Source organism: Heteronotia binoei, chromosome 12 (assembly GCF_032191835.1).
Source record: "Heteronotia binoei isolate CCM8104 ecotype False Entrance Well chromosome 12, APGP_CSIRO_Hbin_v1, whole genome shotgun sequence".
In the NCBI taxonomy this organism is placed as follows: Eukaryota; Metazoa; Chordata; class Lepidosauria; order Squamata; family Gekkonidae; genus Heteronotia; species Heteronotia binoei.
This window is the reverse complement of record NC_083234.1, coordinates 70,186,593-70,201,304: the sequence shown is the minus strand read 5'-3', so window position 1 is coordinate 70,201,304 and position 14,712 is coordinate 70,186,593. Positions and strand designations below refer to the sequence as shown.

The following is a 14,712-nucleotide window of genomic DNA, read 5'->3' as shown; positions in this document are numbered from 1 at the left end:
GACCTGTGTTATTAGTGACAGGCTGCTTCGGCGTGCCGCTGCGCCGGCCCCCTGGGTCCCACAACGATGGGACCGATGCCACAGGGACGGGCTCGAAACACTCTATAACCCCTCAAAAGAACAGCAGTCTAGCTCGCTTCCCCCGAGCCCTGCCGCCATAAGCCTCAAGGGGGCTCATTTTGCGGCATCTCCCGGCGGGAGGGTGGCACCCGCACGGGACACATATCAAATGAAAGAGGGGGCGCAGGGCTATCAGAAACAGCCGGCGAAGGGAGTCGGGAGACCACCCCACTGGGGGATCCACACCCCGAAAGTGATGAAGGTGGCGCAGATAGAGCCAACAGAGCAAACAGGACAAAATAAATAGGCTGCATTATGCAGCACAGTTGAGAAAGTGCCTTATCCCATATACTGATGAAGTATATACAGGATTTCAGAACAAAATTGTTTCCGGCGGTGATATTTGGGGGATTTTTGGGGATGTCACAGGAAGTGCTCTGAAGTCACTTCCTGTTTCCGGCAGTGGCATTTGGGGGAAATGATGTCACAGGAAGTGATGTCACTTCCCATTTCCGGCAGGTGACGCGGGGAAGTGATGTCACAGGAAGGGATGTCACTTCCTGTTTCCTGTGGTGGCATGACGTCACCGGAAGTGACGTCACTTCCTGTTTCCGGCGGCGGGCGCGCTTCGCGCGCGCGCACCCCTACCTTCCCCCCCCCCAGCGTGTCCCTGGCTGGCCTTCAGACATTATGGTCACCCTAATTTAAGGGCTCTGGCATCAGAAGAAAAACCAATTATAATCAACTGTACAACTTTAGGAGTTTGCCTATCCCAGGCACAGCTTTCTGGGCCGTAGACGTCACAGGAAGCATCAAAAGTACACATCCGTTTCTGCATGTCTAAAGCAGGGACTAAATACTAGAACGTAAGGGCATCCAGTGAAGCTCAGGGAGCAGGAGGTTCAGGATAGACAAGCAGAAATACTGCTTCACAGAGAGTGTGGAATTCGTTGCCAGAAGATGTAGTGAGCGCCACAGGAATAAACAGCTTCAAAAGAAGATTAGATAGATTCCTGGAGGAGACGTCTAGCAGTGGCTACCAGCCATGGCGGCTGAGGGGAACCTCCATATTCACAGGCACTAATCCTCTGAATCCCAAAGCCAGGCGGCAACCTCAGGGGAAGGCCTCAGCCTATATGCCCTGTTGTTGGCCATCCAGAGGAAATGACTGGCTGCTGTGTGAGACGGAATGCTGGATTAGATGGACTATTGGTCTGATCTAGCAGGGATCTTCTTATGAAGGGAGGGGGATCACCGAGGGGATGCTAAACAAAACAAAAATTCTATCTATCTATCTATCATCTATCTATCTATCTATCTATCTATCTATCTATCTATCTATCTATCTATCTATCTATCTATCTATCTATCTATCTATCTATCTATCTATCTATCTATCTATCTATCTATCTATCAATGGTGAGTTTTGTTTTGCCCCATGGTGCAGAGTTGTAAAGCTGCAGTACTGCAGTCGGAGCCCTCTGCTCACGACCTGAGTGCGATCCTGGCAACAGCTGGGTTCAGGTAGCCAGCTCAAGGTTGACTCAGCCTTCCATCCTTCCGAGGTCAGTAAAATGAGAACCCAGCTTGCTGGGCGGAAAGCGTAGATGACTGGGGAAGGCAATGGCAAACCACCCTCGTGAAAATGTTGTGAAAGCAACGTCACCCCAGAGTCGGAAACGACTGGTGCTTGCCTTTACCTTTTTAAATATATATATATATAAATAAATATATACCTTTTAAAAATATATATATAAATATATATACTATATATATATATATATAGTATATAGACACACATACACACCCATCACCACCATCCTGCTAGGAGTTTGAAGCACTGCTTCCCATAAGCTCTCATGCGCATGCTCAGAACACAAATGATGGGCGGGAGCGCTGCCTGACCACCCACTCCGGTTGTTGCACAGCAGTAATCTGATCAATCAGCCACAGAGTGAATGCCCCCTGAAGCAGGTCACTGTGGGCTATCTGTTCAAAACTCTGTTATTTAAAAAAAAACACCTTGGATAAATTAGAGGCAGGGCCAGATTGCACTGAGTCTGTTGTCTGACTGCAGCCCAAGTCACCTGCAATTTGACAGCACTTCCCCCCCCCCACTCCCCCAGATAGGTGAGAGAAGGCAAGGAACCAGAGATCCATTGGGAGCACTTTCCTCTCTGGTCCTAGCCCTTCACTCTTATTTAATTCCTTCCGCCAGAAACCCTGGGATGCAGGCCGAAAGGTTCCAGTTCTCTCCCAGAGACCCAATAACGCTAGCAAAGAAGGCACGACCAGCCACTCACCCCGCTGCTGCTTTGCAGATAGAGGACGTGGACTTCCCAATCAGATTCTGGAGCGCCCTGGCTCATGCAACCGCTGGGGACCCTGCTGGTTGAGTACAGCACTTTGACTCCCTCTTTCTGCCCGAGTGGCTGAAGGGTGCAATCTTGAACATTAATTGGATCTAGGAAGGAAAGAAACACATGATCAGCCACCTGCATGTCTCCCAGAAGGAGAAGGAGGACAAGCAAGCCCAACATCTTGGCTTCAAGGTTAGGGCACAGCACTGGGATCGCTCTGGAATCGATGCAAAGGGAACGTTTTTGTGCATGTGCAGAGTGACGGTTTAGAGCAGGGGTGGCCAAACTGTAGCTCAGGAGCCACATGTGGCTCTTCCACACATATTGTGTGGCTCTTGAAGCCCCCTCACTGCCCCATCAGCCAAGTTGTAGAAGGCATTTCTCTCTTTAAAACATTTCCCAAGCTAAGCCAGTCGGCAGCTTGGAGAATGCAGTTAAAGTTAGTTGCTTCCTTTCCACCTCTCCCATCCTTCCCATTTATTTTCCTTCTTTCCTTCCAGCTCTCAAACATCTGATGTTTATTCTATGTGGCTCTTATGTCAAGCAAGTTTACCCAACCGTGGTTTAGGGCTAAGGAGAATTTCATACATGAGGTCTCAAGCAGCTTGGATTTGTAATACAAATGTCAACTCTACAGTAGTAGGATGCTCAAGCATATTATATATACCTCTCCCCAGCTTTGGCTTCCATAGGAAGCATAGTTACACTGTGCACATGGCTTAAATTGACCATAAGCCTTTATCAATGCAATTTTTGAGGGAGGAAGTAGAATCCCGTGTTAACCAAATTTATTAAATTTTGCAATATATTGAAATGTATTGCAAATAATAAAAAAGGAAAAAAGCAATATTTCAATCATTATCATTACATTATACATTTTCTTTTTTTTCCTTCTCACTTCCCCCACCTCTTTTCTTTGACCTCCGTCGGTGCTTCAAGCTATTGAGAAAAAACAATTAAGGTACCATCTGTTTTAGAATCTTGCACTATAAAACTTACATAAAAATCTAATAACCTCTCTATATCTCTATTTATAATTCGGTCTTCTAGCTTTCCTTCAGGACACTGTTAGCGCATCCTGAACTTATTTATCTCAATATACTAAATCATATCACCTTAACCTTTTAGTTCACCCATAGTATAACACTTATCTTTCATCTATTATCACACCAGTTATAGCGATTTAATTCTTTTTAAGTATTACACTTATCTTTCATCAATCTATTATCACACCAATTATAACTGTTTGTTGTAATTATCACTATATTTTCTAACTGCTAATAAAAGGAGCTATCGTATATTGATTCAAAAAATTCTTTCTAATCATCTGTCTCCCCCATTTTCCCCAATTTCAGGTTATACTTTCAAAAACCACCAAATGTCTCTTAACTCTCCATTGCTTTTCAATATAGCCCTGAAACTTCTTCCATTCATCTTTAAATTTTTCTGCATCACTGTCTTTCAAGATTCTAGTAAGTCTATCCATTTCACTCCAATGTAAAGTTTTTAAAATCCAGTCCCATTTATCTGGTATTTCAGCTTGCTTCCACCTTTGTGCAAACAATGTTCTTGCAGCTGACAACATATACCACACCAAAGTCCTGTCCTGCTTCGGAAAACTTTCCATTTTTAATCCTACCAGAAAGGTATCTGGTGCCCTTTTAACTGTATATCCCAAAATATTCAACATCTCTTGTTGAATCATTTGCCAAAATTGTCTCGTTTTTTCACATGTCTACTACATATGGTAAAAAGAGCCTTCATGCTTTTTACATTTCCAACACCGATCAGATGGCTGCTTGTTCATTTTTGCTAACTTCTTAGGTGTCATATACCACCTGTATTGCATTTTCAAACAGTTTTCTTTTATATTATTACATGTCGATATTTTCATAGAGTTCTTCCATAGGTGTTCCCATGTCTCCATTGAACTTTCTTTATTCATATTTATTGCCCACTTAATCATTTGAGATTTTATTACTTCATCTTCTGTAGACCATTTCAATAACAATTTATACATCTTTGCAATCAACTTTTCAGCATCCCCTAATAGCACTTTTTCCATTTCTGTCTGATCTTGCTTTATACCTGTAGTCCTGATGTCTTCATCCACGAAACTTTTAATTTGTAGCATCTGGAACCAATTAAATTTGCCTTGCATTATCAAATGATGCCGGAAGAAACAATCCATCTTCTCCTTCCCATAATACAAATATGCATGCCAACCAAATAGATTTTCATGACCTTCTAACGCCAATAACTTCTGGTTGGATAAGGTTATCCAGTCCTTGAGCCATACTAAACATACTGCTTCATGATATAATTTAAGATCCGGCGGTTGAAAACCTCCTTGTTCTTTCGCATCAATTAGTATTTTCCTTTTGATTCTTGGTTTTTTTCCCGCCCATACAAATTCAGAAATCGTTTTTTGCCATCTATTGAATTGTTTAACATCTTTCACAATTGGAATTGTTTGGAAGAGGAACAACATTCTTGATAAGACATTCATTTTTACGGCAGCTATCCTGCCCAAAAGAGACAAGTTCGGTTTATTCCATTTCAACATATCAGCTTCAATTTTACGCCAAAGTTTATCATAGTTATTTTTAAACAGATCTATATTTTTCATCGTGATCTCTACACCCAAATATCTTACTTTCAAGGTGACTTCACATCCAGTTGCATTTTGAAATTCTTTCTGTTTGCACAATAATAAATTTTTACTTAAAATTTGCAATTTTTCTTTATTTAAGGGAAACCCAGCAAGGTCACCATATTCTCTAATTTTTCCCAATAACAATGGTAATACTTGTATTGGATTTTCAGTAATAAACATCACATCATCTGCAAAGGCTCTATATTTATAAGTCCATCCTTTCAATTTTAGCCCCTCTATTTCCTTATCTTCTGTTATTTGCAACAACAAAATCTCTAGAGTCATTATAAATAGCAATGGGGATAGAGGGCAATCTTGTCTTGTACCTTTGCTGATAACCATTGCTCCGTTAAATCTGAATTAACACATAGCTTAGCTCGCTGTTCAGTATATATCGCCTTCACCATTCTTATAAAGTCTTTTCCCAACTCTACTTTTTCCATCACAGCAAACAAAAAGTCCCAATTAAGATTGTCAAAGGCTTTCTCCGCATCAGCAAAAAAGAGTGCCACTTCTTTTTCCGGATGTTTTTCATAATACTCTACAATGTCCACCACTATTCTGATATTGTCTCTAATTTGCCTCTTTGGGAGAAAGCCTGCTTGCTCTTCACAGATAAACCTATGCAGGTATTGTTTTAGCCTTTCTGCCAAAATTTTTGCAAAGATTTTGTAGTCATTGTTAAGCAATGAAATCGGTCTATAATTTTTCACATTTGTAGCATCTCTGTCTTCTTTTGGTAACAATGAAATAACTGCTTCTTTCCAAGTATTTGGCACTTGCCCATCCAAACGGATATTATTAATCAATTTTTGGAGCATTGGAACTAATATATTTATAAGAACTTTGTAAAATTTTATTGCAAAGCCATCTGGTCCCAGTGCTTTCCCTATTTTCATTGAACTGATTGCAGTTTCTATTTCACCTTTTTCAATTGAATTATTCAATGTTTCTTTCATCATTTCTGTTGTTGGATTTACCTTCACATTTTGTAAATAAGCTTCTATTCTTTCTTTATCAACTCGCTAGCCTTTAAATAAGTTAGCATAGTACTTGTAGAATCTTTTTTACTTATTTCCTTTTGTAAGTCCAACAATTGCTTTTCATTTGCCCTTCTGTCATTATTCAATGTAATTAATGTTCCTCTCATCTCAGCCTTATAGGCATCCCAAACCGTTTGAAATTGTACCTCTTTGTTGTCATTTATTTGGAAAAAAGCTTTAGTTTCTTTTTCTAGAGATGCTACTACCTCCACTTTCTGTAATAAGTCATCCACCTCCTCTTTTTCCCCCTCCCTTTAGCCAACCACATCAATGGGTTATGGTCTGCACCTATTTTCGGAAGAATCTCTACTTTTTTTGTGATCAACCCCAGCTCTTTTGCAGCCCATAACATATCAATCCTAGAAAAGGTATTATGTCTGGCTGAAAAAAAAGTATAGTCTCGTACCCTGGGGTTGAATTTTCTCCACATATCTTCTAAGCTCTCTTGTTTGATTAGTTCAAAAAATGCTTTAGGTAGTTTCCCATCTGCATCCCCCCCCCCCCCCCCGATCTATCTAAGGAGTTCTGGATAGTTCCATTAAAGTCATCCATAAGCACTATCTGATCGTATGTTACTTGATCCAGTTGTTTCATAATATCATTGAAAAAGTCACTCTTAGCCCCATTAGGAGCATAAAGTCCCAACAACAGAGTCTTTTTGCCATACATCAAAACTTCTACTGCCAAATTCATTATCTTTAAAAATCAGTTTTGGCTCCAGCTCCTTCTTTATATAAAAAATCACTCCCCCTTTTTTTTCTTTAGCCAATGAACCAAGTTCTTCCCCTAAAAATTTGTTACGTAAAAATTTGTAATCCGATCGTCTAATGTGTACTTCTTGTAAACAAACTATATTACATTTTTGTTTTGTAATCCAATGAAATGTCGCTCTTCGTTTCTGCGGCGAATTTAGGCCATTAAAATTCCAAGAAATTAATTTGTAATCCATAATGATTCTTCAATTAAGCTGTGTCCCCAAAATCCTTATTGTCCGCCAAAAACCCTTCCATGCCTTGAATGTCTATTATGGAATACTTCAGCCCTTTATACTCAAAAGTAAGTCCAGCTGGTAAAATCCATCTATATCTTTACCATTTGCTCTTAATTTATCTGTCAAAGGTTTAAATTGTCTTCTGTCACTGATGACCTTCCTTGGTAGTTCCTTCATTATTCTGACTCTGCTCTCCTCCACCACCAATTCTTTTGCAAATTGTTGGCTCAAGATCCTTTCCACTATATCTCTAGTGGTAAATTTAATTACTGTGTCTCCTGGCAATTTACACCTCCTGGCAAACTCTGAATTGACCCTGTACACATAATCACATTGATCTTCAGTCTTCTCTGGATCTTCACCCAAATATTCAGCAATAATAGTCATGATATATTTCTTTAAGTCCTCTTTATTGTTTTCTGGCACCCCCTCAGACGTACAAAGTTCTCCATCAGCTTACAGTCTTGTAGTAGAACTTTTTCCTGAATCTTTTTAATTGTAACATCTTGATTTGTATCTCTATTTTCCACCTCTTGCATCTTCTGTGTTGTTGCTTGTGACTCTTTCCTCAGATCTTCAATTTCTTTCTTGATCTCTTTCTTTACAGCTTCAGCACTGGAATTTATTTCTTTTGTTGGTTCCTTAGTTATCTCTTTTGTTATTTCTTTAGTCTCTTTAGTCAACTTTTTCTCACTTGTAGTTATCAAATCTTTCATTGCCTTTGTTAATCTGGCCTCCATAGCATCCAGCTGTTCCTGGGCAATCTTAGACATTTTGCCCTCTACTGAGCCAACTCTTCCACGCGTTCTTAGTTCGTATTTTGGATCAGACATCAGACGTCAGTCTTCCTATAGCATATAATAGGCCCCAAGTTGACCTCACCAAGCTACAAACCGATAACAGGGTTCAATAGATTAGAGCATGCCCTCTTCAGCAAGCCCAAAAGTGCCATCCTCAGAGCTTCCTGGGCCAGGATATTAATATTTAAAGTTTTGTAAACATTCAAAATGACGACTGCAACTTTTTCAGGCCCCAACTCTATGATTTTTTGGGCTAGAGTAGGCCTGGAGGTCTAGGATGTGTCCCTCTTCTCCCAGCGCTGTTTCCTGACTCTCTGGAAATGAAGTTCCATTCTCAATGGTTTCCACTCGCAATAGTTCGATTGTCACTTCCTGTTTCCCAGTTGCAAGCCGAGGCTTTGTTATGACGGGGGATTTTTCTGCAGAAGCCACAAGGGTAAACAAATCTTGTTTTTTTTAATTTTGCAGCGCCTATTAAAGTCCCAAAGCCATGATTTCACCCCCAGCCTCTGTAACACAGCTTTACTTCTTTGCAAATAGTTCCAAATCTTTGTTTCTTTAGTTTAAAAACGTTCTTTTAGTCCCGGAATGAAAGATAAGAATTGTACCTTATCAAGTGTCCAAAACTTCCTTACACCGATCGTTCCAATCTTCAGTAGTCTAGAGTCCATAGAAAGTTGGGGTTGGGTTAACTTATGTCAACTTAATGACTCCAGAAAGCCTTTGTAGACGTTGTTATGCGATTTTTCACGGGAGATTCTTCAAAGCCAAAAAGGAGCCCCAGCGGGACTCCTCGCCAGCCAAAGTTAAACTCAAAATCTTGCAAGCATGTCTTGGACTCTTCCCATAACTGGGAGGGTAGACAGCAGGTGATAAAAACACCTTTTATGCCCAGAACAAAGGCATTGGTCCACTCCACGAAAGGGAGATGCATCAGTTCCCCATCTTTCCAACCCTGGAAGTCCGGGAGGAAGTAGAATCCTATTGCTGTTCACACAGAAGTGAATGCAGAGAAAAGACATTTGTAATACAAGTGAACATCCTGACCAGACCACCAATGTTAATCTGGGACTGTAACATGGAGCAACAAGGAAAGCATAAAGTCTCTTTTCCCATAAGACGCTTCTCAGCACTGTTGATTTCTCACTAAAGCATGAACCCCAGATGTACATTCTCTCTCTGTTGATGTGCCTCTAGGAAAGTGATTTCCAACCAAACACCTGTGGTTGCCGTGGTCCCCACTGATGTGTTGCCTGGCGTCCCTTCACCACTTCTCCAGATGTCTCTTTACCAAAGCAAAGAACCAATTCTGGCTTTCCTCTGCTTCACTGGAGTGCAAAGTCCTGAAGAAGAGTCCTGGAGGCATTACCCTTGGGTTTCCAGAGATCATTGCTTTGGAAACAGCTGCTTTCCATCATAGAAGGGTGCTTGGTTTGGGACCTCCTAATGTTTGTGGAACTTCCCTAATGTTCGTGGAACCTGACCTCCATGGCAACTCAACACCTATTCTCAAATTGCTCAAGTGCCTACAGGTTCAAACACTCTGCCCTAGAAAAACAGCTAGGAGGTTATGGAACTCCATCTGGCCATCATGGGTCTCCCATCTGGTCCCCAGGTAAGATTGTTATCTATTACGTTATTCTTTCATTCCTCCATGGAATGCATGGCTCCCTTCAATTGTATCATCAAAACAACCCACACTGGGGGAAAATGGATGACCCAGTGAGCTTTGTGGCTGAGCAGGGATTTGAACCCAGTTCTCCCCAGCTGTCAATCAACTTTCTTACCACTTTATAAGTAAATCACAACATAGGAACCTCCAATTGCCAACCAACATCAATACATAAAAACACACAGCGCTAGCAAGCAGAGGTTCTTAATCAGTTCTCAGCCTAAAAGCCCTCTGAAAAACCACTCCTTCAACTTGGACACCTAAGTGTTAAGTGTTTGGAATCCGCCCTTAGCCCATCATGAGAAAGGGTGGAATATAAATTTACAAAAGTAAGTAAGTAAGTAAGTAAATAAATAAATAAGCAAGCAAGCAAGGGCCAACTGAGTGAAGTCCACCGCACTGAGGCCACCCTTGAAAAGACCCTGCTGTATACAACTACCCATTGGACCTCCAGTGGTGGAGGAAAAAGAAAGCAGGGCCTGTAAAGATGATTTGAGCATGCAGGTGGGTTTGCATAGTAGGAGGCAGCCCATAAAGCATAGGGATGCTACAGAATTTTGCAACTCCACCATGCAGCCTGAAAATATCTGTTCCGATTTTGTGCCACTTGACCCAGAGTCTTTATTTTTGCAAATTTTTTCTGTTTGTTCATGTTGACTTTTTTGTATTAAATGTATAAACACCTAACCTTATTTTGATGTATAAACTGCAGCAAAGAAACACACTCACAAGAGCATGCAAAAACCAAACAAGAAATGACTATTGAAAAAAGACCTGTCTAGAAAAGTTAAAACTGGACCCTTGAATGGGATCTGGAAACCTCAGCTACATTCTTCCAAACAAGCACATTGTCTCCTGACACTTGGAAATCTCTCTCCTGCTTTTGGACTGCAGTATCCTATAAGGCAGGGGTGTAAAACATGCAGCCTGGGGGCCAAATCAGGCCCCTGGAGGGCTCCTATCAGGCCCGCGAACAACTGGCTGTCATCTGCTTCCTTCTCCCTCTCTCTTGCTTCCTTCTGCAGCATAGCTCGCTTTGTCAGGCTTACTCAATCGCACAGGAGCTACAGAGCAAAGCCTCTATTTTCTCCATTGGCTGAGGCTCCTCCTTTGGGGAGGGATAGCTTGCTTCAAAGGACGTTCTGGCTCTTTCCTTCCTTCCCCAGGGGACCAGGAGGGGAAGGAACCTCAACCAATAGAAGGAAGAGAGACCTGGCTCAGTCGTTCTGCTGTGCAACTCAGAAAGCCTGGATTGCATGGGAGAGATACAAAGAAAGCACCAACAAGTGCTAATGTTTTAAACATGTTTTAAGGGTTTTTTTTAAAAAAAGGTGTTTGTTTGTGTCCGCCACCTAGCATCACATTTTATGACACACATGGCCCGGCTTGGCAAGGTCCCATTTATGTCAGATCTTGCCCTCATAACACATGAGTTTGGCATCCCTGCATGAGGAATGGGAATATGATACCCTTCAGCTGGCAAAAGAGGGAAGACACAGTTCTGTAGATTTAGTGAAAGAGAGCATGTGGCGAGTTTCTAGCTGAAGGAGGGGGTTGTGTTGCAAAAGCTACTACCTGCAAATTTGACGCAGGGCTGGTGGGTTGGCTGCCTTCTGTAGGAATACACACTTGCTTCCGATATTCTGTTTGCAGATTTGTCAAAGAAGCAGCTATTACAAAAGGGCTAAAAATCTCAGGCATGGTCTCATGGAAAGGAAACCATCTTCAAAGGGCTTGCGAGAGTAAGAAGCACATAGCAATGTCGATCTCTTTCTCTTTATAGAAAATTCCATGCAACAGCAGGAAGAAATGCAACCCAGGAGTTCTCCATCATTCAGCGCTTCACAGCTGGCAAAATCTTTATGCTCTGATTGCTTTTTTAAAAAAAATAAAAAATAAAACTTCCTCTCGATTGTCACATGGAGATTTCCTGCTGCAATCAACCCTGCTCGAAACACATGATGCCTTTAGATAAACAATTGCACAAAGGAGGAAGTTACCTTTCTCCCGGGAGGGTGCCCCAGGCTCTCTTCTGCCCTGGGGAGCGGGGAGAGGAAAGTCATCTGCCACGGGGCCAGAGGAGGAAATGGGAAAACCCTACGCTGTTCCTGAAGTCACCCACAGACTGGGGAATTTGGGGGATTTTTAAAAATCAAGATGGATTTAATAAAGGACTTTCAGGAAATACATCCTCCCGTTAAACGGCAAATCTGTTACTGGAAAGGTGACTGTTTATAACAAAGCCATTGGACGATGAGGACAGGAAGTGCACAAAGATTGAAAATGTTTTTAAACTCTTTGTTCCCTCCTTTTTCAGTAAAATGAAATGGTATAACCACGCCAAAGAGAGATAGGTTAAGGGTAGGTACTAGCCATGTTGGTCTGAAGCAACAGAACAAAGCTTATACCCATACTTTGCTAGTTTTAAAGATGCCGCTGGACTCAAACTTTATTCTACACCAGGGGTGGCCAACGGTAGCTCTCCAGGTGTTTTTTGCCTACAACTCCCATCAGCCCCAGCCATTGGCCATGCTGGCTGGGGCTGATGGGAGTTGTAGGCAAAAAAACATTTGGAGAGCTACCGTTGGCCACCCCTGTTCTATACCAGAGAGAGAGAGAAAATGAGCAGGCTTACACAAGTCTAACCTGATGGATTAGGAATGACATTTGGCAAGGGGTAACTGTTAGCTTGGGATACAGAATGGTATAGTGTTAGGGAAGCCAAGTCCCTCCGCTGCTGTGGAATGGGACTCCTCACTCTTGCCCTGTGTGCACACAGTGCGGTTATGTCATCCGGAACTGACGTCATCGCACCGGGCACATCACACCAGGGACACTCTAGGATTCGAGGTTAAAACTCTATGGTGCCGTAGAGTTTTACCACAAATCCTAGAGTGTCCCTAGCATGATGATGTCACTTTCGGGTGACATCGCGCAGGGCATGTCCCACAATGACGGGGCCTTTTGGGGGCAAGGATCCCCCTGGTGGCCTGCTCCGTGCCAGCAGGTTGGGGGCTCCAAAACTGGGGGATCCCCTGCCCCCAGCGGGAGACTAGTAGCCCTATATAGTGTAGTCTGATTTCTTTAGATGTCGAAAGCCAGGAGACTTGGGGGGTGGAGCCAGGAGCAAGGTTGTGACAAGCATAATTAAACTCCAAAGGGAGTTCTGGTCATCACATTTAAAGGGACCGCACACCTTTTAAATGCCTTCCCTCCATTGGAAATAATGAAGGATAGGGGCACCTTCTTTGGGGCTCATAGAATTGGACCCCCTGATCCAATCCCTTTGAAACTTGGAGGGTGCTTTGGAGAGAGGTACCAGATGCTGTGCCTCTACCTCAAAAACCTGCCCCCCAGAACCCCAGATACCCTCAGATCAATTCTCCTTTATACTCTATGGAAATGGGTCTCCATAGGGAATAATGGAGTGCCCAGCAGACATTTCCTTTCTTCCTCCCCCCGCTTTCTGATGACCCTGAAGCGGGGGGAGGGCCTCCAAACTGGGGATCGGCAACCCTAGTTGGCCTCCATGCCAAATCCGCCCCTTCAAAGTAACTTCATTTGGCCCAACTATATTTTAAAAACGTAACCGAAAGGATTCTTTAAAAAACAACAACATGTTGCCCACAGGAAGAGAAGCTGCATGTGTTCCATGTGAATGCAATGACTTCTTTTGACTCAAGAGGAAGGACTCCTGCCAGTCTGCCTTTAGGAGGGGATCTTTCAGGAAGTCCAGCTGTGCCGCAGCACCCCTCCCCCTCCTATGACCTCATCTCATCTGAACACATGTGGGCCACAGCTGTGAAAAGCCTTGCTTTGTGACAATGCCAAGTGATCCCATACCTTCATGAGGAAAACAGGGCACACCTGTAACATCCCTGTGCTCTCTATTAAAAGTCACTGCCACGGAGTCTCCCAAGGCTTTTATTTATTTATTTATTTTGAGCAGGAATACATAGGAAGGCAGTTCTGGCTGGCTTGGCGTCAAGGGGTGTGGCCTAAAATGATGGGAGAAGTGTTCCCTATAAACTGAGTTATTTATTACCTTGGTGATCGATTGTCCTGTATATTTCCTCCCTGTATCAATCCTGGCCAGCCGCATAGCCAGTCAAAATAACCAAACTCAGTGCTAAAATGAGGGCTTTTTTGTAGAAAAAGCCCAGGAGGAATCATTGGCATATTAGGCCACACCCTCTGATGCCACCATTGTTTCACACAGGGTGTTTTTGTAGAAAAAGCCCGGCAGGAATTCTTTTGCATATTTGGCCACACCCTCTGATGCCAAGCCAGCCGGAAAGGCATCCCTGTGCGTTCCTGTTCAAAAAAAGCCCTAATTAAAACTGACTCCCATTTTTGCACATAAATGGCACGAAGTGCCATAAAAACAATGACTGAGAAGACTAGAAAAGAAACGGGCGGGATAAATAATGCTCAAGACCAATCTATATCTAAATGAAAAGAAATAGGAAAAAAAAAAACCTGTCCATTCCCAATAATAGCAAGCTGCCTTCCACTGTGATATCCCACTGGCCTAGGGTTGCCAAGTCCAATTCAAGAAATAGCTGGGGGCTTTGGGGGTGGAGCCAGGAGACTTTGGGGGTGGGGCCAGGAGAAATTGGGGTGGAACCAGGAGCAAGCATAACTGAACTCCGAAAGGAGTTCTGGCCACCACATTTAAAGGGACTGCCCACCTTTTAAAAAGCCTTCCTTCTGTAGGAAATAATGAAGGATAGGGACACCTTCTTTGGGGGCTCATAGAACTGGACCCCCAGGTTCAATCTTTTTGAAACTTGGGGGGTATTTTGGGGAGAGGCACTGGATGCTATACTGAAAATGTGGTGCCTCTACCTCAAAAAACAGCCCCCCCAAAGCTCCAGATACCCACGGATCAATTCTCCATTATTTCCTAAGTCTCCATAGGGAATAACAGAGTTCCCAGCAGACATTTCCCTCCCCTTCCCTTGCTTTCTAATGACCCTGAGGCGGGGGGAGGGCCTCCAAACTGAGGGATCCCCTGCCCCCACCTGGGGATTGGCAACCCTACGTGACTGGCCATTTAAATGCAGCAAGATTCAAACGGGCCTGCAACACGACTGACACAATCGTGCAGCGCGACAAGCACAGTATCCT

General features: G+C 43.0%; 1 protein-coding gene across 1 annotated transcript in view; it reads right to left on the bottom strand.

Moving 5' to 3' along the window:
- ENG (endoglin) overlaps positions 1 to 14,712 on the bottom strand; it is a 93,249-nt gene that overhangs the window by 63,727 nt on the left and 14,810 nt on the right. The window contains exon 2 of the mRNA XM_060250635.1: positions 2,364 to 2,524. Coding sequence (XP_060106618.1) covers positions 2,364 to 2,524 — 161 coding nt within the window. The remainder of the gene's footprint in view (positions 1 to 2,363; positions 2,525 to 14,712) is intronic.